We start from the raw sequence: 24530 nt of genomic DNA, 5'->3' as shown, positions 1-24530 counted from the left end.
CATACAAATGATGAAAAGCAAATTATAAATTGTGAATGCATCTTAAAATAATAACATTATGCTGTCTAGAAACTGTATTATTATTAACTGCCAAATTATGAGACCTTCATTTACACTGCTAAGCCCTTGCTCACTGAAGTGAATCTTTTGATATCAGTGGCACTAATTTGTAGATGCTTGTTTTTGAAAGACTGTCACAACGTTCCTCAAACTTTTATGTGTGTCTTTTGAAATTAATTCTGTGTTTTCAAATACATATTGCAAGAACAACCGGCTTGTAAGTGCTTGCTGCAAAGAGAAAATTCCCAAAATGCAAACCAAAAAAAAAAAAAATAGAAAAAAAAGGAGGCATAAAAAATGAGTGAGATGCTGGTACATGGCACCTAGTAAAGGAATTTTGAATTGTATCCATTGAAATATGTTTGTAGCTTAAATGTTTTATAAATAATAGGAATCTTTTTATTCTTTGCCAGCTTTAAGGATTTGTCACTCCTCATTTAGTACTGTTGGTGTGAACAATACAAGTTTTTTATAAGTATTGTATAATAACTTAATAACTAACAGAAGCTTTAGGCAGATATTTCCCTATAGACACCTTTTTTTTCCTTCAAAACTCTAGACATCAGACCAATACCATCGTTTTTTAGGCAATTTGCTGTAAATTAGAATAACAAGACAAAATATGATGTATAAGACTCTTATTTAAAGCCAATGAAAGCTTTAACAGCACAGTTTATGGATTAAATCCTTGAAGTAATACTTGTTAATAAAGGGTTTAGATTTTGATACTAGGCTGTAATTTAATCTGTTGGATTAATCTGTTCTCATGAAAAAAGCAATAGAACACTTGTGTACAACACGGGATTCCTCTTTAAAGGAATAGGAACAGGTGAGTGAGCAGCTGGACACACACTGAGGTGTGTGGCAGCAGTGTGAGGTAGCTGAGGACCTGTCCCTGTGTCACATACCTGTGAGTGCAAGTGCAGCCTGCAGCAGAGCGAGAACAGCTTTACTGACTGCCCAGGTTTGCTGAACAGCTAAAGTGGAGCAGAGCAGCCAGCCCAAAGTGCCCCCCAGCATGGAGTGTGGAAAAGGTGTCCTCAGGATCCTCTGCTTCCCACTGCCCTGTGGAGCTGCACCACCAGCTCGTGGAGACACTGCCAAAATTATTCCCACTACAGTAATTTAGTAATTGCTGCTGACCCACAGACTGTCATACTTCCAGGCAAAGATACATAGAATCAGCCTTTTAGATACCAACACTAGAGTAAGTGGCCAACTTGAGCACTGAGGAGTAAAAAGAAAAGCAACACCAAAAAAAACCAAAGCAAAGCAGACAATTTTTTTCATTTCAGAGGTACCTAATAAAAAAAAACAAAACAGGATTTTTTACAAAAGCTTTCTCTTTGGCTTGTTTTATTTTACTTTATTTTTTTAATCTCAAAGAATGGTGATCTGGTGTTTATTAATTTTTTATAGTATTTTCAAATGTATGTTCAATGAACAAAAGTAAATCCAGTTTCCCTTTCTTATTTTTGGAAGCAGGAGAGAGAGAGAGAGAAGAAAAAGGCAAAGGTCTGGTAATTCATTGGAATTCAAGTTCATTTTCAAGGAATGTTCCCAAGAAACAAAGGAATGGTCATTTAACTAAACTGTCTGTAATTACATTTAAAATTAACAACCTGGCATCAAAGAATGCTGCATGCTGCATCAGCTTAAAAAAGTTTAAAAGATAGGATTTATTATTACCTCATGTATTATTGTGTCTAATACATTTCAGTTTTAAACAACAGATGTAAATAAGATTTCAAAGATACACAAAAATGTAAGATATCTGTAGATCTTTTATCTAGGAAATAGGTTGTCCTTGGGCACACGTGCATGCCTGTGCCTATGTACACTTGCTGTTTCATAGGCATTGTAGTAAAATCTAATATCTCAGCCAAGAATTGCAGTTGACTTTGTGAACAGCTATGTTTTGAAGGTCAAAAATTATAATTGGCATATCAACCTATTAACCAAGCTGAATTTATCCTTCTATAAGCATGGTGTTCAAAGAATCAAGAAGACACTGATTTCTGTGGAAACTTTGACCTGTACAGTATTCTGCTTTCAAAAATTATTGCTTTTACAGTGCTTCAGTCTGGCAGGCTCTAAATATCTTTCTCCAGCTATATTATGCAATGGGCCTGGGTTATGGAATATTATATTAAAAGCTCCTGGAATTCCTCAGTCCCTCAAATCTTTGTAGGAAGATTAAATGAATTCTGCAGCAGGTTTTTCTAAATTCTATAGTAATAATATCCATGCTGTCTAGACTTTTGTTCTTTGGAATCTAGAGCTGTACTGTCACATAACTAATTAGAGAAAGTTGGCACAAATATCCAGCTTAGGGTATTTAGTGCCTAGCACTGCTTTTGTTTTGCTTTTATCACCATTTATGTAAACATCTTTAAAATCTAATTATCCTCATAAGCATATAAAAGGTACTAATTTTATCCGATATGAATCAGGAAAATGTATTTTGCTAATTCTAACCCTCACACTCTAGTTGTAGAAAGTATTTTTCAACCTCTAATATATAAATTAGTAATTTAAGTAATTGCAGGAGGGCTTGGTTTTTTGTTTTTCGTTTTTTCCCTGCAGAGCTTTTGAAGTAATGCTCACCTGCTATTCCCTGGATAAAATAACTTTCACCAGGCAGGGTTATTATTTTATTAAGATTCTTGTAAAACAGGTATCCCAAAATTTGCCTCTGAACTGTTTGAGTTTCTTGTAGAACTAGAGAACAACTAGACCATTAAAATTTTATAGACTGGAAGAAAACATTAATTTCTGCACTGATTTCTTCATTCAGTGCCCTTACAGTAAGCCTTCTATGAATTCATAATTTTACGTTTTTAACAATGTGGCAGTTGATAGTAGAGGTCTCTTTTTTCAGTGATAGGGACTTTTAGGCAATAAATAGACTATAAATGGACTGCTTTATGGTTGTAATTCTCTAATGCACCATATTTAGAAAGCATTAGTGAGATTACCTAGTTAGAAGAAAAAGAGAATTTTTCACGAAGACAGATAATACCTGAAACTTTTTATGAAGTCAATTAAGGTAATAAGCAGCCATTAACATTTATTGATATAACAATGAAATAATTAGTTCCTTGCTAGTCAGGCCCTTGATGATTTACATCATTGAGAAAATCTGACACCATATCTAACTGGAAATTTTCTTTGTTCTTATTTCTGTTGTGGAATCTAAGGAAGACTCCAAAAATTTGGAATCACATGTAGCAATTATTACCATGAGGCTAACCAAAGCAACAATTACATGAAGATGTAGCCGAAATTGGAAAGAGAACTTGTTAGTTTACTGCTTTCCTGCAAATTTGGTCTCCGTTTCCTTTTTTTGTTATTCAACACTGCATTTTTCTAGTGTTGTACTGTTTTCATATTAAAGTTATTTTTCCAGTGCAGATACTTTACCTTGTGTATTACTGCTTTGAGGTTTTTCAGCAAGACTTGGAAGTGTACATACACATAAATTTTCTTGTTCCAGAATGTCACTGTGGAATGTCTGTGAGATTCGCAGAGGAATTTTCAATGAATGAATTCAGCACACACTTCTCATTCTTAGCTGGGCTGTTCCTTATAGTAGAACAATTGATGTGAGTGAATATGTGTGCAGTTGTTCCAGCAGGCAGGAGTTCCACTGATTTGAGCATATTCTCATTCTAGCTCTCTAGCCTGGTTCTCCACTTTTGCTCTGGTATGCAACAAAGAAGTGAATAGTTCCTTAATCAATACAACTCCTTTCAGTACTCTTGGAGGATTCTGCAAAGAATAATTTATTTGGTGGAGTACCTCTTAGAAGGAATTCTTCTGTACCATGTTTTCACACTAGGCATAATTGGTGGACAAGATATTTTATGATTCTCAGTCGATTTTTATCATATAACCATGAGGCTGATTCAAAAGCCTCTGATTTTAATTATGAGGATATCCCTGAAATAGAGAGGAATTAAAGTGTTCATAGGCTTTATTTTTATTACACATTGTAATGAATTATTGCACTGTGCATTGCCTTTGTGAATTATGTGTTGGTTTTGACAACAACTTAGTGCCTTTTTCTATAAAGAATTTAGGATCCAAACTAAATATTAAGATTTAAAATTGGTCCACTTTAATTACAAAGTACTTGTATGGTTAATGTTAAGTAGAATACCTTGCTGGATGTTCTCCACTACCTCGAGGTGTCTGAGATATAGTTTCCATCTTTCTTATCCCCAATTAGCAAGTGACATTAAATACCTGACAAACGACTGCTTAAAATACATTGTTTTAAGTGTTATCCAGGATAAAACATTGGTACAAGGCAGTAAGTTATGATTCTCAAGGCAAACTAGGCTTTTAGAGGCAGGTTAAGCATACACTTTGTTACAAGGATTAATATGAAAAAGTGGCTGTGTCTGTCTGCCTGATACCTCGCCACACATTCTCTGGTTTGCCTTCTGCTGTCGTCCCCCTTGCCTCTGACACCAAAGCATGGTGGATGACAGGCTCAGCAGAGACATTGAAAGGCTTTACTTCTATAACGTGCTAGATAGCAACTTCCAACTCTGTGAGATTGTCTGAGCAGTCTTTGCAAACAGATGTGGTCATGAAATTTTCATAGAGAAGGAAGAACTAGTCTATACACAGTAGCCTTTTGTACTTCCTTTTTTCGTCTATGCACTTTTCAGAGTGCTCTAAGGATGCTCAAGTGTATTTGTACATTTCAATCTATTTTTTCTTTCTCCTTCTCTGTTTTTGTTCTCTTGTTTTCATCACTCTACCCCATGAGACTTCCTTTTTTCCTGAAATTTTCATATAAGAAAAATTATATGACATAGGCATATATGTTTAGATACCTCAGTATTTTTTACTGGTCAGCTATTGGAATTTTTAATAACCCATAATTCAAAGTTCTCAGGACTTGTGCAAGTAGATCTTTACGTGCCTTATTTATGACTCCAGGTCATGAAATACGACCAGATTATTTGCAAGTTTATTTGTAGTTTATTTGCAAGGAACTTTATAAAATTCTATTTTGGTCTCACAAAGTCAAGTTATAATCAAAGAATGTGTTTGTAAAGACAATTCTGTGGAAAATTTTCAAAGAGAAAGATTTGTCCAACAAATACCTTAGAATGGTAACTAAATCACAAAAATTTGCAGTAATGCAGGTGGAACTTCATGAGTTGATGTGATTGGCCTGATCTGAAAGGAAAGCTCTTGGATTATTCTTACAGTACAGCCAATACTTCAGGGAACAAAATACTCAGAGAAACAATTTAATTAGCAAAGACAGAAAATGAAAAGGAAAATTAATAATTTACTGGAAATATTTTTATAGCATATCTTGAAGGAAAAAAGAGGGAAATTAACATTTGGGATTCCAAATGTAAAATCAATTGGTACTTCAGTAAACTTATCCTACATGGATAGCCAGTAGCAAATTATGTATTCCGTAAAAATGTATGTATTTTGTGCAGGATTTCTGAGAGCCTCCATCTATGTGGAGCCATGACAGTCAGACAGGCGGGGCTGGGAAATACAGTAAATGGATCAGGAGCAGCTTTAACCAATTTAGGGACGTTAAAGCCAAGTGGTAACAGCATACTGAGTGCTTCTTGCAAGCACACAATCCAACAGAACTCAATGCCAAAATTCCATGGCATTGAAGAGCAGCACAAAGCCCCAGAGTACTGGCTGTATTCCTGGACCTGTGTTCTCTTAGGCTCTCTGACTGAACAGTAGTTTCAGTAGTTTGGGCACAGCTCCCGCTGGCTGGCACTCTGCGGACACTGAGACCTGTCCAGGCACCTCAGACAGCCAGGAATGCTCAGGGCCAGAGAGCAAGACCATGGCTTGAACTCAGCAGGGTGAGGACAGAGGTTCTACACATCCACCTCTGCGTAGTTCAAAAGGGTCACTTACCTCTTTTGTCTTCCCCTTGCTTATTCTTTCTCATTTTTTCCTCTGCCTCACTTAGTTTTAATGTGGTTGGTGAAAGAGAAAGGGCAGAGCGCTTTGGAAACACTTTGCTGGAGATGAGGGATGTGTATCCCAGGCTGACAGTGACTGTACAAAACCTCTCAAAGCACTCCAGCTCTTGAAGGAGTCATGGAAGGAATCAAAGGGGGAATTTTTCTGTATGTGTACCTTTTGCAAGACGTCCAAATCAGGAAGCATTAGTGAATGAAGGAAAATGAAGGAGATAGTCCAGAACTGCTGACAGAGAAACAAATTTCTGCATTTGTAGTATTTCTGGAAGCTCAGAAAAAAAAGATTCTAAATCTAAATTAATCTGAGATGCACATGAGTCTATAAAAGTGAAGTGGGCTTAGGGTACTGTAAAAAGCAAACTTGTAGCATATAGCCATTATGTGCTATGAAACTATTTCTTACTTCATTACTGAAAAATTAGTAAAAAGTTGTAGGACTAGTTAAATTGCAGATTGTTGTTTGATTTTTTTTTCCCAGTTTGAGGAAATTTTGCTTATGTCTCTGTTTTTTCATTTTGAAAGGAAGGAATGTTGCAATTATTCTTTACTATTTTAAAATATTCTCCAGTTTTCTTAATTTGTTAAAGGTTGCTGTTATGATAGATGTAAAGTGATTCTGGAAATATTGAGAGAACTGTGAATTTTCCCACCTGTAGATTTTCATCAGTTATGATATCTTGTCTTTAAAGACAAAGTAGTCACAGGTATACTAACAAAGTATTCATTTGCCCCTATTTTGGGTAAAACAAACAAAAAAATCATGTTAGAAGTATATAAATCTTAAAAATCACCCCCTTGTGGGGAAATAGTGAGAGATTGAAATTAATGGGTTTTGACCAAGAAAGTGTGCCAATTTCCAACAAACTTATTTTTATGTGAGCATAAGAAGCTCCTGGATGAGAAAATTTATAGTGGAAATGTTGGCAGGAATTAACCTAATGCTGCTTAAATAGTACCACTATGTTAAGAAATACACTGGATACCAGACAGCTTTCTGTGGAAAATTATAAACATACAAGCTCTCTGTAGGGGATCTCAGCAGAGCCATTTTTATTATAAAGTATAGTGTGTCTTTTTCTGTGATGTTGTTTTTATGCAAGATATATGGGAATAGAGGCAAAACCAACATTTTTTAGCAGTTTCATTTTTTTCAACACATTCTATATTGTGCATTTACACAGTGCTCACTTGATTATATTTTATTCAAGTAACTGTCTCTGGTACAGACTATTTTATTTTATTTTATTTCATTGTCTCCTTTAAGAATGCATATGTGATGCAAACTCAGAATTTTCCTGTTGATCACTTGCATGCTGAGCTGCATGCTGGTAATAGGAAGTGCCCTGAATTAAATCTTAGGAATTTAGACTGATTCCCAGTGAAGAAGTAAACAAACAGTATGAAAATCACAGATCAGAACTTACACCTTCCCACTCTCTCCTTTCAAAACCAGACATGATTTTAAGCCAGAATTTTGTACCTAGTCCATTTGGTATTAATTCGCATTGTTTTGCCATGTGAACAATACTTGTTTTCCGTAATAGGAGCAGAAATTAAGTGGATATGTTATTTATAACTACAGATGGAAATACCTAAGTATTATGTGCCTGGTTTTGTTTCTGAATGTGAACTCTGTACTCCTGATGAACTGTAGACTACCTTTGGTTTAGTTTTTTAATCTGCATATGCTTTCCTGCAGGGTGAGATCCAGCAGCTGTTGATTATTGCTGATCCCAGAGCTGCATTTGACTATTGTGAGCATTATAGCCCAGACTGTGACTCCCCAGTGCCCAATGCTGCTCAGGCTCAAGATCCTCGAGTTGATGAGGTGAGTAATCAGTCATGTATTACTGGATTTATTGCACATTAGTGGTTGTGCTGGAGAAAAGTTACCCAAGAAACACTTCCAGCTAAATGGCATGCATTGTTCTAGAGGTGAAGAAATCAGGTTGCAGGAGTGCATTCATTTTTGCTCTCCACTCATTTATGTCAAGCATTTGAAGGAACATATCACCCTGGTGGCATTTGAACAACCAGCATTTTCGATGAAATTAAACTGTAATTCTTTTTAAAAATTACAGCAGTATAAGTTTGGCTACTTATGCATATTTCTTCTTCCTGTTTAGGTTTATAATTTTATTGATGCTGGATATCAAAAAATGCCACATTTGAAAGATGTGGGAGCTTTGAGTATCCTACAATTGTAAACTTCTCCTGTTAAAAATGCCCTGTGTTTTAATAAGCTGCATGCACAATTGCATGTGCACACAAAGGTATTTCAGCCAGTTCCACTCGTAGGAGGTAAACCAATAAGGACAAAACAGAGTAGGAATTTTTCCCAGAAACATGAAGATATTTAGAGAAACCATTAGTCACTGTAGACAGTTCTCACTCCCACAAACTGAGTAATTCATCCAGGTCAAGATCGTTCCTCAGTTTAGACCTCTGAGCACTTGTATGTATTGTTGTACATGTGCTAAGTACTTGCATTGAACAGTGTAAAGGGAAAAGCTTTTCCAAAATGTAACAAGTCATAACTGAACTTGGCTCTGGACAGCTGGTACACACACCATCTGTGATCTGACTGGTTATTACTACTGATTGCCCAAGAGATCAGCATTAAATCTTGCTGAATTGTTCTTAGACGTCTACTTGGAGCCTGTTTTGGGACTGAACTTTTCCTATACATATGGGAATTTTATTTGTTGTTATTATTTATTCTGAATGAAAATTATGTCAGCAGGAGGCAAAGGCCCATAGGGTGCAGAACTTCTTCCAAAGGGACTCCCTCCCACATCCCTTCCATCTGAGGTGTAGTTCAAGATGTGTCAAGTCACCTGCACACAGGCAGAAGGCTTTACACTGCATTACAGTGTGTGGGGTCTGGGCTTTTCAGGAGGATCCCAGAGGACCTGCTGTCCATGTGCCTGCATACCTGGATCTCCATATTCCAAACCAGAGCTGATTGAAAGTATATTGCTGGTAATTTATGCAAAGAAAAAAAAAAAAGATAGGGAGGTCTAAATTTTTTTTTTCATAATTAAGTTTCAAAGAAAATTTAAATTTTGCTTGGGAGCTTTCTTGGATTTTGCTGCTATTTGGTTGCTCTTGGGTTTAGTGTTTTTTAATGTGTTTTTCAAAGGCCTGTTTTTCCCTCTTGGTAACACACAGAGTTTGTGTGAGTATTTACAGAGAAAAAAGTAAAATCAAAGATCTTAATTTGTAGAGTAACATTTTAAAATTAATTTGAAAACAAATTGAAAAGCACTTAATGATTAATAAAATGGACAACTGCTGTTTCTATTTATTTTTTTTTTTAGCTGAGAGTGGTAATTGGATTATTTTGCTTAGCTTTATGACCTAAGACACAATTTCCTTGTTGTGCTCCATTTGCATAAATATTCCCAGTGAAGTCAATAGGTCTCTTTAATGTGTAATGGTGATCTAAAACAATCTCATCATGAATGCTCCCAATGTGATAACTATGTGATAGAACAAATGACTGACTGAATTTATAGGATTACAAAATTGTCTGCTAAATGGTAAAATACCAACTTGTTGAGGGAGGCTACTTTGTTATATAAGTAAAATGATTGCTTTAAAATCCTTGATTACATGTTTTGAGGAGATTAAAACTTTGATTAGTGATATCTGATAGAATTTATTGACTTAGACCTTTGCAAAGCTTCTGGCTTGACAACATATGATATTTTAATTTTTTTTAAAAAAAGGCATTGTATGGTAAAAGTACCTGACAAAGAGATTTGAATCAATCTGGGTGACTTATTTCAGAAATTACTATAAACAACGAGCTGTCACTGAATTAAAATTTTAGTAGAGTTTCTCGGTAATTGTGCTAGAAATATAGATATGTGTGTAAAATGGATGCCATTAAAATTTGTCAGAGTCATGATACTGCAGAGCAGTAAACAGTGATGGGAACACAACTAAAGGCAATGTTACACACATAGAAGCCAAAGAAATAACTGCAGGGCACACATGATGAACTCCGAAGTACACTACAATGACGGTCTGCGTGCATATGGCAACAGAGGAACTTTTCATCTGCAGCAGATTGTCCCCATCTGGGATACTAATCATGTTGAAAAACAACATGGAAAGATTATTGTTCTGCTTGATTGGTTTCATGGTTTGATCTTCAATGTTTTCACACAAACTCTCTTGGTAGAAAGAGGGAACAGAGAAAACTGGGAAAAAGGCTAGGCAGGATTGTCTCTTCAGGGTCTGGATTAAACCAGCAGAAGCTGAAAATATTTGTTGGGCACTAGCCTCAAAATGTTGTGGTTGTTAAAGAAGGGAAAGAGTTTTCCCCAAAATAATACACTGAATGTCTTAGTTTGTAAATAAAGAAGTAAGAATACAGATGCAATATTACCTCTGCATGGTGCCACGTGAAATGTAGACTGCACCATCACATACGTGGCTCACTTACAATATGTAAAGATCCAGGACAAAAAGAAAATACTGACTGCAGACAAACGGGGTGGGGGGAGAAGAAGGATAATTTCAGTTAGGAAAATATCTACTAACATTTTTAGGAAAGAAAGAACAAATTACTAAAGTGATGAATCTCTAGGTATCTTCAAGCCAAGGGTAGATACCTTTCTGAAAGTTTGGGGAAATGTTATTCATACTTTAGGTGACTCAGTTACAGGGTGACTGTATGAAGTTTTGAAGTCTGCAAGTACACAAGAGTTAGCCAAGGTGGTCTAATTTTGGCATTATGTCTCTGAGCCTTTGAATTATTGCAGTGCAGGATAAGAAACTGATACTTGGCTTAAAGATAAATTATGTGATTTCAGAGCCTATTAATGTGTGTTTCCAACACTGATTACAAAACCCAAAGGAAATGGTTGACTTTTCATCAGTAAAATAGAAGATTATGTTTGTGAAGATGAATAGGATTTCTCTTGAAATTGCACACTTTTGTAGTCTCCTGGCAAGCTCACAGCCTAGGAAGGCATTCAGTCTGAAAAGCTGGATTATTTTTAGACCACTAAAGAAGCATCTAGAGAGAAGGATTTAAGGAAAAATATATTGGTTTAAGGGAATAAGTACTTTGTTTAGCTGAATGTAATCCTTATTGCTGTAGGCAGTGCTTCTTTCTCCAAAGGAGCAAATAATCAAATATCCAGCATTTTAGGTTTGGGGACATTTCTTTCAATAGCAGTGCTGAGTCGTTTTCTGAATTTATTTCCACCCTACGTCCTTTCCAGTTCAGCTTGTGGAATTGTCTATGTGTTTGTTGTGGGAAGGGTCTAAGACTTCATCTAGACTAAAACTAATTACCAACCATAAAATCAGAAAAATTATGGGATATATTCTGGTGAGTTTCCATTAAATGAGCCTGAGAGTGCATGTCACATTACCGCAACATCAGAAATGAAATATTTGCTTTTTAAAACATTTGAGTTTTTCTCAAGGTCTTATGACCTTCACTGTGCTCTCATATGTAAATTTACTGGACACTGATTTGTAATCAAATTGTCTTTATTAATGATACCTTAAGTGTTGCATTGAGATTTCCTTTTTCTTGTTGTATTTTCTTTTTCTTTTGCATCTCATTCAAACTGCAATTTGGGCGATCAACAGAGAGGATTTCAATACCTACTTTTTACTTACAGGATCTCTTCATGCCTGAATCAAATGCCAAGTTTACCCTAAACAAAGTTCAGGAAGAATCAAGCATCTCACAGTGGGATTCACAAAAACAACAAGCTATGAATAAAGACATAGAACTAGTCAGCCTAGAAAGGGAGGATATATCTTAAATTTTAGCCTTGTCTGCAGGCTTACCCAGCTGTGCTGTCCTGATCCCCTACACCATTCTTCTCCCTCAGCAAGGTCAACTCCTGCATCCTCACTTCTCCCTTCCTATAAGGAGTGGCCTGAGGATTTCAAGATACAAGCTTTGGACCTGATTTGGTCTTTATATTTCCATTTTTGTTCAGTCAGTCCCTTTCTGGACCCAAGTGACCGTGTTATATGTCTAAATAAGATTTATTTATCTGGGCAACCTCTAACTACCTTTTGTGTTCAGGCTCTGCAGAATGTGTTGCACTTGGCTGCTGGCCAGGACTGTGGGCTCTGTGTGAGCAGCTCAGGCTCAGCTCTTGGGATAGATGCATGTCAGAACCCTCCCTATACAGAATGCTTCTTTCCCCCTGGGATTTGTTCATCAGACCCGAGTGTCATTCAGTCTGAAAACAAGAGAGAAGTAGATTGATGGTAATACCCACACACTTTACTTCCTTATTTATTGTCATTTATTTTGGGCTTCAAGACATGTTTTAATTGAAGTGTGTATCAGTCTTCCTTGTTCTTGCTTGTGAATAGCCAAATATGAATCTCTGTGGCCTGTCAAGCTCAGGGTGATGACCTCAGCATACACAAAAAGGTGTTGCCTAAAAGCTCAGGGGTCTTTGGGTTTTTTCACATTGAATGTATAACTTGATTTTAGGGATCCCATATGGGTTTGAAATTATATTTTAAAACTATCAGCATTGCTTTTCTTGAAGATACACACCTATGCTTCTCTTATAAATACCTTGTGAACAATCTGGCCTCTGCCTTGTTTTCAAACCCCTTTTTACTATAAATGGAAATGTATTAAATTCCTTTCCAGTTCAATCACATATGCTTGGCCAGCTCACAGAAATTAGAGCAGTGACAGACCTAGCCAGTCTTCATCATCCTTGATGTTGGGCAGTATATTTTCTGGAGTATCATCAGGTCTTGTTTTCAAAGGAACCAGCTATCAGGCTTTTAAATCTCCTCTTGGAAGATTATTCTGTAATGCAGTCAGTCACATGGTCTGACTTCTGCTGAAGAAATGGCTCCCCAAAGGAACTCGGCTTTGTTTATTTTGGATCTATCCCAAACTAATGGATTATATGGAGACATGAAATATTTTCCTTTAATGAAACAAATTTGTTAAATTAAAAGTGCAAGTGGCCCCCAAATATATTGACTTGGAGGCTTCAAGCATCCTTTCAGAACATGTTAATATAGTGTTCTTTAGAGTCTTTGATCAGAAAGACTAGTTTCCTGAAAAATGTAGAAAGATTATTATTTTCATGTTTATTTTCATGTTTATTGTTGACTTTAGAACTGCAGTTAGCTAATTTAGCTGTTATTAAATACAGTGATCTTTCTAGATCTCTTTTTCTTTGCACAGATACACAAACTTTTTATATAAGGAAGTAACATAATAAAGAACCTTAAAAGTCTTATTCTCCTTTTGAAACAGAATGTCTTTGGAAACTGAAGATAATGTTCTTATCTCTTTTTATCTCCTTGCTCCTATGAAGATTATAAGGACTATATGGTAGAAGAGGCCATCCTTTAAATCTTTTAACTTTTCTTCTGCCCTAAGATTGACATCTTCTATCATTTATTTATTTATATTACTGCAGCTGATTTTTAAAACTCTCATTTTGCTTGGCATCCTTTATTTTATTGTATTCTGTGAAGTGTTAGTAAGCCTAGAATATTTCAGTCATCTTTGCCTCTTTAGTTTGTTCGTGATTTAGCATAATCTTTAGGAAATGGAAAGAATGAGCCTATGACTGTTCTTTGGTTTAGGATTTAGATTATTAATTATTTTCATTTGGAAATGTAAAGCAAAAACTGTTAAAATCTACATTTGGAATGGGAGGTTAGGTTTTTAGAGTATGGATAGCAAAAGAATTGGTTTCCAAAGTAAGATTTCCTTCAGAATATTTAAGTTATTTCCCAGTTCAAATAGGCCTTGCATGCTGCTGATCCTCTGCTTCTAAAATTCATCTGATGAAGAAAACAGTTCATCTCTTTAATTGGAATTGCATGATGATCTGGTAGTGTAATATAATCACTCTGGTAAAGAAAGCATGAGGTCATAATGGAAACATTTTGTCCCATCAAAAAGCAGCAGGTTTCATTCTTCCTTTCATTTGTAAGAAAATAGTCATATGCAATATTCATTACAAGAGCACAAGAATGGCTATTTAGTAACTATTGGTGGTCTTACTAGAAAAGAAAGAAAAGCAAGAGGAAGAAAATTGCATCACATCTGAAGTATGTGTTACCTGATGTCTCTTGGCTGAAATCCCTCGCAGAGTTTAACCTATTATTTCTTTTGAAATTCTAGATTTTTTCTCCTATACATTCAAGAGTCTACTTATTATCTTTCCTTTATTAGAAGCGCAACTATGATAGATTTCTGTGAACTCCCCAACTTCTGTGAGCTAACAGCAGGACCTGGGTTTTATGTATCCAAAATGTATAGGAACTTTTCTCAATGTTTGTTGAGGTCAAAATGAGTGGGTCATACCCCTGTCATCTGATAAAGGTGACCTTTTGGCTGTGTAGCTTCAGAAAAAGAAGGGGTATGTGCCACATATCTAGTCTTAACTGTTAATGGCAGAGTGAATTGCCAGCTTCACAGCAGGTTACTAAAGCCATTAAATATGTCCCTCGTGTTGGTATATGTAGTATTCATTTGCCTGACTAGTCCTTCACTAGTCCTGTTGTCTCCTATTAAAAACAAGGAACAGTCTTCATCAGGGTAAGTTGGTAAAATCATTCTGTGAGTAAACCATATTTCTAAAGTGCATCTTTACATGAGCTAGGGGTGTAGAGATGCATTCCTCCATCTGGACAGATTGTGCCTCAGGAAATTCACCTGGAAGATTTTGCATCTGTATTTAACTCTTTGCAGCAAGGCCCCTGGAGTTCAATACAAAACGTATTCTCTGTTTATCAGCTGGTGTGAAATATGAGGTATGCTAGTTTTTCAGAAAAAAGTCTTGGGAAAGGAAGGATTGCTAAGAATAAAGCTTATCTTGTTGAATGTTTAGGCTACTACATATTTTCACTTGTCCTCCTTGTATCGGTGAGACTTCAAAGTACTGCGATTTTGAATATGGTTTTGGCATAGTGGCCACATGTCCTGGCTTGTAAGTTCAAGAATTTTCCTAATTCCCCTCTGATAGTGTGCTCTTAAAGTGGAAGATCATTGCCTGCTTGGCAGTAACCTGACAGCATGGAAGCTGTCATTCTCCACTTCTCATCCATCCCTGTTATTTCTTTCTGTGTGTCTGCCTACCAGTGCAATCAAAATATACACTTGGTTTTGTGATCACATTTTGCATGTAAGGAAAGTTTCACTTTTTTTAACAGAAATGAGTGAAGCACAATACCCAAAAGTATTTTCTGTGTGATTATGCAATAGAGCTGTCCACATACTTGTGCTTTTTTGTATGTTTCCTAGTTCTCATTCATAAATTTCTGACTTTTTGAACTAGGCCTCTTAGCATAAATATCAGCTTATTCACTACTTTCTTTTTTAATACTAACATACTTGGCACAGATATTTTTCCTTCTTTTTTTTTTTCCCCCAATCTACATTTGTTTAGTTTATGGACTCTGAAAACTACTTGTAACCCACTGTTGCAATATTATTAGTCATGTGGTTGGCACAATTCAGCACAGCCATTCAGCTTACCTTGAGAAAAGCCATTCTACTGAGATTTGCAATACAGTTATAATACTGAGCAACACAGAATTACATTTTAATTTCCAGTTGGTCAAAGTGACTGCTGGAATGAATGCTCCCAGTTTCAGAATAGGTTTACAATGCTTACTAAAGAGAAATCTCTGTGTCTATGTTACTAAAACAAACTGAACAGCATATTAAATTTAAATCTGGCTAATGACAGGCTATTTCTCTCAAAAATGTTGCTCCACTTAATTCTTATGATATTGGATATTATTTAATATAGGTAGTGTCTTTTGCTTGGGTTCTAATAAAAATTGCATAGCAGAGTGTTTGATTCATGTTGTTTGGCTGAGGAAACATTTAAAAGGATGGAACTGGTTACCACTGTTAGGATGGAATGACTGAATTTAGAGAGGTATATTCCACTGAATACTTTTTATTTTCTTGTAGATAAACCTAGTTTGTGTGGAGCTCTTCAGAGAAGATAAGCAAATCACTTGCAGACATTTTTGTAATTTCCAAATATGTACTGCAATTTCAATGCTATTCTATAACTATTTCAAAAAGTCTGGTTTTATCCATGTTGTTCTTCCTTTACTTCCTTTTTGTGGCTGCTTACGGTTTCCCAAAAGCTTGTCATTCCATTTTCTTCTTTGGGTGGCAGTGGCACACTTTTTAGAGACAAGCTGTATTGAGCTGCATTTCCAGAACTGCACAAGCCAGAAAATATGCTTTTATACCTTGACAGATTTGTTAATGTATCATAGCTGCACATGAGGCCCTTCAACGCTACCAGTTATAGGTCAAACATGTTTCATTGATTTCACTGGGGTTAGGACTGAATCTTAATTTGCTGAAGAGAAGAATTCTGTATTAATAACCATGGTTAAATCTAAAATGCTGTTGGTTTTAAAAAGTATAGATAGTGTTAACCTTATTTGGTTATATAAAAAATACCACTGATGAAATCGAAGCATCGCTTACATTATATGAGGCAGATATAAAGTGCCCATATAATTCACAAAGAGGATATTCTCCACCTAAAATGGTATTTTGTTATTTAAATGTAGCTTGAAGTATTCTTCTTAATGTGCAATATAGTTTTGAATGAGTACCAAAAGTATGTTGCATCCTTTTTGTTGCTAATCAGTTTATATGTACAAGGGTAGAAATAATCAAAGCCAATTGAGCAAAAAGCACCTGCCTTCTGAAAAAGAATGTGTTTTCTTTTTAAGGAAAGCTTTTGATCATAGTAAGACTCTGAAGAGTCACAGGACTACAGTAATAGAAACCCATGTAAAAGAGTTGTTAAGTCACTAAGGGTCATTCAACATTAGTCTTATACTTGCTGAGGAAATCAACTTCTGTGCATTGAAATCCTAAGTAAAAAATTGTATCAAAAAAACATTGTCAGAGAGAACAGTTAAACCAGTGTTTTGGTCACATGGTAGAATATAGTTTGGAATATGGAGATCTATTTTAATTTGTAATTTCTTCTAACATGTCCATCTCTTTCTGATAATGATGACTTCTATGAATCCTCGGACTGATTTGGAAGTGTAACATACTAATTCTCTCTCTCATCAATATAATGAAACAAACAGATATTGTCTTCATTTTACAGACAATGATGCTGACTTGTAACAGGAGAGAGGAGATTTCAGAAGGGACAAGTTCACATGAGGCACATTTGAATATTTCTTCCTAAAGGGAAAGCAGATCCTTGTCCAGACTCTGGCCACAATTCTGCCTTCTTTTGGCTCCCTGGGCACATAAAGAGAACTGGTAGCAACCAGGAGATTACTTTAATTTACCAGACCAACCAATTCTTGTAGCTTCAAGAATGGAAGGAGTGGAAAGATAGTTTAAAGCTGCCCTTTCTTCTCAGTTCTGATGAGTTGTACTTGGTGCAGATAATATGGACACCAAGATCTTCTTGGCACAGCCAAGAGTACAGCTCAAGAGTTCCTGGCTCTCTAGATCATGATCACAACACTGCACAAGCCAATTCTAAAGCTACTCTCTCTTGTAAAAGTTTGTGTGGCAAATCTTCATTTGATAAAAATTATAGAAACAGAGCTATGGAGCAATTGACAGCAGCTGAATCTGAAATGAAATTACAGCGGAGAGGCATTTGCTCAGGAAATTTATACCATGGAGCTGCCCTGGTTTTCAAACTCGACATCAAACAAGAGGAAGATAGCTATGTTTCCTTGTGAGCTGTGGCCTCTTTCCTGTATCTGAAATTATTTATTCCTGTCAGATATTGGCATCTCTGCTCTTCTGGTCACCTGAAAAAAAAATACAGGTAAAAGAGGTATGATTTGAAACGTAAAGGTTAAATAAAGATAAGGTTTCACAAAGATCTGTTAATGCTCCCAGCAGTCAAAATTATACTTGATTCTTCTTTGCAGTCCAATAAAAGAGAGGTTTTTTCCTGGCATTACTATTTACTTTTTTACTACTTTTTTACTGTGCTTTGAAAGAAATAAGAAGTTGTGAGGTTTTTTTCCCCAAATGAATAATTACATTGAATTGTTCATACTGCCTTAATTTTGTTAAACTTTATTCCTAAGTAAAGGTGAAGATACTTTCCAGTATTGCTAATCTAGTTTGCTACCTCTAACATGGGAATGCCTGATATTTTTCCATTTGCAATGTAGTACACACCAGAAGATTTTATCGAATATGACTATGAGTATGGGGATGCAGATTATAAAGAAACTGATTCTGTAACAGAGGGACTCCCACTGTTCGAAGAGACAGTAGCACAAACAGAGGTAACAGAATCTGATCTGTTTGTTGTGTGGTGTCCAGCTGTCCCCTACCACATGGTTTGTCAATTTGTGTCTTTGTATATAAGCTTAATGCTTTCCTCTCACTCATTTCTTTACTTTATAGCTGTAACCCTTGCTTTCAGTTAGAGATGGAAGGTCTCACGGCTGACAGCATTCATCTTGTATTTGGTTACCCTTCTTTCATTCACCCTTTCTCAATTTCCTTTTCATTTTATTTATGTTTTCCCATTGCATCTTTCATAACGTTTGCAGAAAAAGAAAGCCATGGTCAAAAAGAAGAGGACAGTGGCCGCTAGCTCAAAGGACAAACCTCAAAAGGCCACAACAAAAAAAACTGAAAAATATGCATCCAAGAAGAAGAAAAGTTATCAAGCAGCAGCAAAAGGCAAACTAGGGGTAAAGGTAGCCAAGAAATAATCAAGATCTTTCCCAGACCAAGACTGGAAGATCTTTGATAATAAGAAAAAAATTACCTAACCCCACTAGATGAATACATTTGGCTAATACCATAACCTGAATAACAGCAATACCTCTTGAATTTTTCATACGTGATTTTTTTTAATACTTTTTTTCTTTTCCATACTAGGCCAATGTTATTGATGGATTTCAAGATTATAGCATAGCTGAAAATGACTATGGGCCCCAGACAGAAGCTCCCTTCAGAACTACTGAAGCAAATGAGGTAATAAGGACTCTCAAGAAAATACCTGTCACACCAGGTGTCATTCATTAAAAGAATTAAAAAGGAATTTTAAAAGGATGGATTTCTACGTAAAAGATACAAACTCTATCAACACTTAATGTGATTTTATGCTTTCTCAGCCAGTATCAGAAACTACTATTTTCTTGGGCAGAACTCCCATTAATTCTGTAGAGATCTGCCGAGTCTTTAGCCTGCAGAGTTCATGATTCTGGAAATAATTCAGTGATATATGGTGTGGGAATGTGGTGTTGCTGCTTTCAGTGTGGATGTGAATGGAGCTAAGTCTGGCACAAACCAGGTTAGTTATTAGACATTGTCCTCCTGATGCTATAAGGAGGAGAATCTCCAATTTTTCCTGTTATTTTTAAGGTGCAGCATGAAAGAGCCTAACACAACACAAAGAATGGCTGCCACCATAGCAGCATATGGAAGTTGAGTCAGAAGCCATTGTTTCCTTTTCATAGTTCTTCAGCTAATAAAACCAAATTTCATGATTGTCACTTGTTCTATTCAAAAGAAACACTATAATTTGAACTGTCAGAAAAGATATAATTATTATTTTGACTTATGTTAGAAAGAATATTTCTAGAAAGTCACAATAACAGCTCTAAACATTATTTTATTAAAATTACTGCACCTAAACCAGTGTTGATTAATATGTTTGCATATTAATTAACACAAGCGTTAGAAAAATGATGGCGGATTTTAAGAAACATTGTTCTCATTTTTCTTTTACCTTTTCCTTTCAAAATTAAGATTGTTGCTTGAAAGATGTACAAAACTCCCCCTCACCCCTTTCCCCTGAATATTTGAAAAGAGAAAAAGAGTTCCCATTTGTTCTGTGGTTTTCCTCCTATGTATCTTGGAAGGTAAAGGTGAATTAAGGTATGTTTTACTCATTTTGCTGTAAAGCATTCTTGTGTTCAGTCTCATGTTCACTTCTCACAAATTGATCAACAAAAGTATCTAAATCATTCAATTTCCTGGGCAATTCTAAGCCAATTGCACAATAGTATAGCTGTAATGAGGTAGATTCAAAGTGCTAAATGCTCTCCTTGTGAGAGCACTTCTTCAGAAAGATAAAATTTGCCTTAGAATTGGTTCTGATCTGTGTTTATTCCAGCTATAAGGTAGAAGTGATGCTCCTGTAACTAATGCAAGTGTTAAATCAGAATCCAGCCTTCTATTTTAATTGCAATATATTTCAATGTCATTATCAGATCAAAATTTTTTAATTACACTGGATGTTGATTAGCTTCTGAATATTTTCATACTACCTCATATTGTCTGATCATTTCATAGTAGCAATATCTGAACTTCAATTTCTTTCAAAATTATCCTGTATGCAAAATTATCAGAAGACCTCTGTAATAGAATAAAGCAATCCTCCTTTATTTCACAAATGGTTTTGTACATCTCAAATATAGCATTCTTTTAAACTGCTTTAGTGCTTTTAAGTTGTTTGCTTGGTTTGACAGCTTACATACTTTAAGATGAAAGCTTAGATTTCAGAAATCTTAAAATTAATCTGAATTGTACTGGTGGAACTTAGACAAAAAATATGTAACTTACCATGACACACAACAAGTCATGACTTTTACTGATAAATAAACTTCAAAATCATTAACATGATAAAAGAAGTTTAGCTCAGCATTGGTATTTATAGACAGAAAATAAGGTAAACGGCTGGGCTTAACTAAAGTGATGCTTGCACCTCCTCCACATTGCTATTGTAAAAAGATCTGAATTTATTCACTGCTCATTGCATATGTTCATTCATGAATGCTTGTAAGAGTGAAACCAAGCAGTGAAATTCAGCTATATTTGGCACTAAAGTAACATTACGCAAGCAGTACACATCATACTGCATATATTGAATTCAGTGGTTTTGGAAATAAAAAACCAAAGCGTATGAAAACATTACTTCTTTGTACTACTTATACAAAGATCTTTTAATTACTCTGAAAGGCTGAGCTTCCATTCCTTCAGACTCTAATTAAAAGACAATATGCTGTAGTTCTACTGTTCTTTCTTCTTTTGACAAGTGATCATGGTGGATCAGCGTATGCTTACATTGCTTTACTAACAATAACCCACATATTCCTCCTATTCCCAAATCTTTGCTACTGATACGAATAGCAAAATCCTGTTGAAGAAGTATTTGCTGAAGAATACATAACTGGAGAGGATTATGATAAAAAAACTGAGGCAACTGAATATGGAAGCAGAGGAGTAGACCTCAGTGAATCTGATCTGCTGGTAGATGGAGATTTAGGAGAATATGATTTTTATGAATATAAAGAATATGAAGAGAAACCAACTGATTCCACTAATGAGGAGTTTGGTCCAGGTGTTCCTGCAGAGACCGATATCACAGAAACAAGCGTAAGTTGACTGGAGGCATAATGCAGATTAATCTAATTTAGCAATTATTTTATAATTACATAGTCTCAGAATTGCACAGACCCTGATCCAGAGCTCTTTGTACATATTAGATATGTTCTCATTTCCATAGCCTTTGGATCAAGGCCATCCTCTTGTTCTAGTAATCTTGATCTTTTTATTTTTATCATGTAAGTTTCTTGTCTCATTTGCTGAAGGGAGTAAGGGGGGGTGGAAGATGGGAGAGAAAGGAGGGAGGAGGTGGAATTATAAAATTTAAAGTTTTAAATTTTTTTCTAAACTAGAGCTAAAGCTGGAAATAAGTTCTAATGCAGGTACACGTGCTCTAATTAATATTTTCATATGATTACCTTAAGAAATTGAAATGCATATAAGTGTCTAGAATCCTATGGCTTTTGCTGCTTTCCAAGAAGATTCATGAGTGGGAAGGTTAAGGCCTGCACCCTTTCATGAAAATAAGCTTAGTCAATGGTGACAGGTTTATGCTCTTGCAGAAGTGATTTAACAGCTAGGTATATATAAAGAAAGATAGGGTGACATGGTGGATCCTGTGAATCATGCTCTTCATTCTGAGTTTTATAGCTCTCTTTCCCTCTGACTTAATCATAGGCTAAACAGCAAGGCTTTAACTTTCCTTTAGTTGTGCCAAAATCCTTGTTTACCAATTGACCAGCTTTGGAAGCTGCAAAGAAGACTAATATGACTAAGATGAAGGAAAAAAATTCCCATTTGGATTTTTTTATTAGGAAGACCCTGAATATAGTAGAAAAAGAGAATTTTGTTTGCACTATTTGCTGTCTTATCTTTATTTTCTCCTCACAAAGTTAGAGCTTCAATTTACAAAGGATCCAAGAAATAACAGCAAATGCTGTGAGGTTGCTTTTCCCTGCCAACCTTGAAACCCATCCTTCTTTATTTCATTTACTGCTCCTTTCTAATCCCTGTTGGGGTCATTGTATTTTTTAATGATCCCTATCTGTGCAATGTGATACAAGTGTACTCTTTTCCTTCTAGCCCAGGTGGGGACACTATGGCAGAATGACACAGAAAAGGTCAGATTATCTGTGAAGAAAAGAGCCCATAAGGCACCATTTGTGCCTGCATTAAGCAAATGACTGTGTAGACTCTATCCCCTGGTGTAAATTTCAACTTAAAATGCCTTAATACAAAGCTGAAGGAGTCAGGAATCTTGAATTAGAACACAGGCTCTGGTCTGTGCAAGCTTTATTACAGTTCTCATCTGCTGAACCAGAGATATGTCATTCTCCTTTGGCATATGGACATATTTAGAATAACTGAACTTCTATCTATGATAAAAAAAAGGAAAGATGGAAAGTACTCAGTATCTGGGAACTTTCAAAAACTGGAAACATTTCCAAAGATGGAGACCGTGATGTCATTTTTTTACAAGTAATTTATGTTAATCTAATAAAACATGATTTTCTATACCTCTTGCTACTTGATTTTTATGAACTACCAATGGGTTTATGAACATCATTACTAGTGAGATCTATGCTTTTATAAATCAGTGCAAAATGCACAGTCTGTGAATCTGTTTTTCCATTCCAAAAATTTCATATTGAAATACTATAACATTATCCTTACTATTCTTACTGATCCCCGGCTATTTTAGAGTAAATGTTGAATCACTCTACTGAAATTTAAAAAAAGGCATTTTAAATTTTAAGCTGGTCAGAACTTAATTTCTAGTGGGTATGTTAGTGATCAAGAGAGATATTTCTGAAGAAAAAATACGTTATCCCATGGTTTAAAAGAAAATCAGTTCCTTTTTCTTTGTTTGAAACTTGAATCTATTTCTTCCATTAGTATGTGTTATTGACATATTGTTTAGGTACTTCTGTTACCTTCCCCCAGAGCTGGTTCTCAAAGAATTTGGCAGCTGTTGCTAATTCAGGTAGTGACGAGGCATCACTGGTTTTCTGTGAAATATTCTTCAATGTCCACAGTGCCACTTATCTCCTTTCTCTTTTATGCCATGAAATCAGAGACCCTTCTCAGGTTACTTTACATGTTGTAAATGTCTCATAAATGAAATTAGGAGCTTGAAAGGTATTGGACCATATTGGACCAAGGGATCTTTCTTTCCATCTTTAGGCTGCTTAATTCATAAAGCCATGAAGAATCATTTTCAATTGCTGAGACTATTTCCAATCAACTAAGAAGCAGTGTTGTGACTTGCACACAGAAGTTCTAGATTCTAATTTCAAAGCTCTAATGTAAAGCATGGGATAAGCACTCATGGGATGCACATCTCATTCAAAAAGTACAAATTGACAATATCCAATAATGGAGAAAATATGCATACAGTTTTTGCATTTTCCATTTCTCATGTATTAAGTCTTTTTGATTTATATGGTTTGTACCTGTGATGTATTTTTATAGTACAGACCAATTCCAGCTTTAGCTTTCAGTTACAGGTTGCTGCAATTCTTTATTGTACCAGGTCCTTAGACCTTCTACTTACTTTCGTTTTTGGGGTTGTTTTTACTGGCCAGGTGACAGGACACGGGGCCTATGGAGAAAAAGGCCAAAAGGGAGAACCAGCTGTGATTGAACCCGTAAGTACAGATTCCAGGGAGTTTTTCAGTAGCACTATATAACATATATTCTGTATTAATATATATGTTAATGCACCATTATCAAGCGTTGTTGTTTATGATAGGATGACAGCATCCACATTATCCATGATCTCTGAAATGATCTCTGTAATGTGGATGGTATAAAGTGATTACCAACAGTTCCAGCTACTCCTTTGGTTACATGAAGGACTAACCACATGTTCCTCAAAAAAAAATAGAATCCTGTGCAGAGGAAAACAGATCATTGATCTGATCTTCAGGCCATCTAGTACCTACATCTTGAACAGATCTACCCTGATAACTTTCAGCTTAGGCACAGGTAACATCACTACAGGTTTCAGCAAGGGCAAGGAAGTCTTCTCATTTTTAATGCCACACAACAATTCAATTCTCATTCTAGTAACTGTAGAAAGATTCCTGTAAGAGTTTATCAAAACACTAAGAAATGTTAACTTTAGTAGTTCAGCTAAAAAGATTTTTTGT

General features: G+C 35.7%; 1 protein-coding gene across 11 annotated transcripts in view; it reads left to right on the top strand.

Annotated features, from left to right (window-relative positions):
• The window catches only part of COL11A1 (collagen type XI alpha 1 chain), a 130603-nt gene that overhangs the window by 26452 nt on the left and 79621 nt on the right, over positions 1-24530 (top strand). For 3 of the 11 annotated variants that reach the window (XR_015805442.1, XM_088170069.1, XM_088170075.1), the window contains exons 5-10: positions 7744-7872; positions 18207-18323; positions 18594-18743; positions 18928-19023; positions 21184-21429; positions 23964-24026. Coding sequence is in view for 10 of the 11 variants with exons in the window: in XM_088170069.1 (XP_088026195.1) it covers positions 7744-7872; positions 18207-18323; positions 18594-18743; positions 18928-19023; positions 21184-21429; positions 23964-24026 (801 nt within the window). In the remaining variant the exon portion in view is untranslated. The remainder of the gene's footprint in view (positions 1-7743; positions 7873-18206; positions 18324-18593; positions 18744-18927; positions 19024-21183; positions 21430-23963; positions 24027-24530) is intronic. The other 8 variants (XM_014885208.2, XM_014885224.2, XM_088170071.1 and 5 more) reach the window with 8 other exon arrangements.

Source organism: Sturnus vulgaris, chromosome 9 (assembly GCF_052056855.1).
Source record: "Sturnus vulgaris isolate bStuVul1 chromosome 9, bStuVul1.hap1, whole genome shotgun sequence".
NCBI classification, from domain to species: Eukaryota; Metazoa; Chordata; class Aves; order Passeriformes; family Sturnidae; genus Sturnus; species Sturnus vulgaris.
The sequence above is the reverse complement of the archived record's forward strand: the minus strand, read 5'-3'. Positions and strand labels throughout refer to the sequence as shown.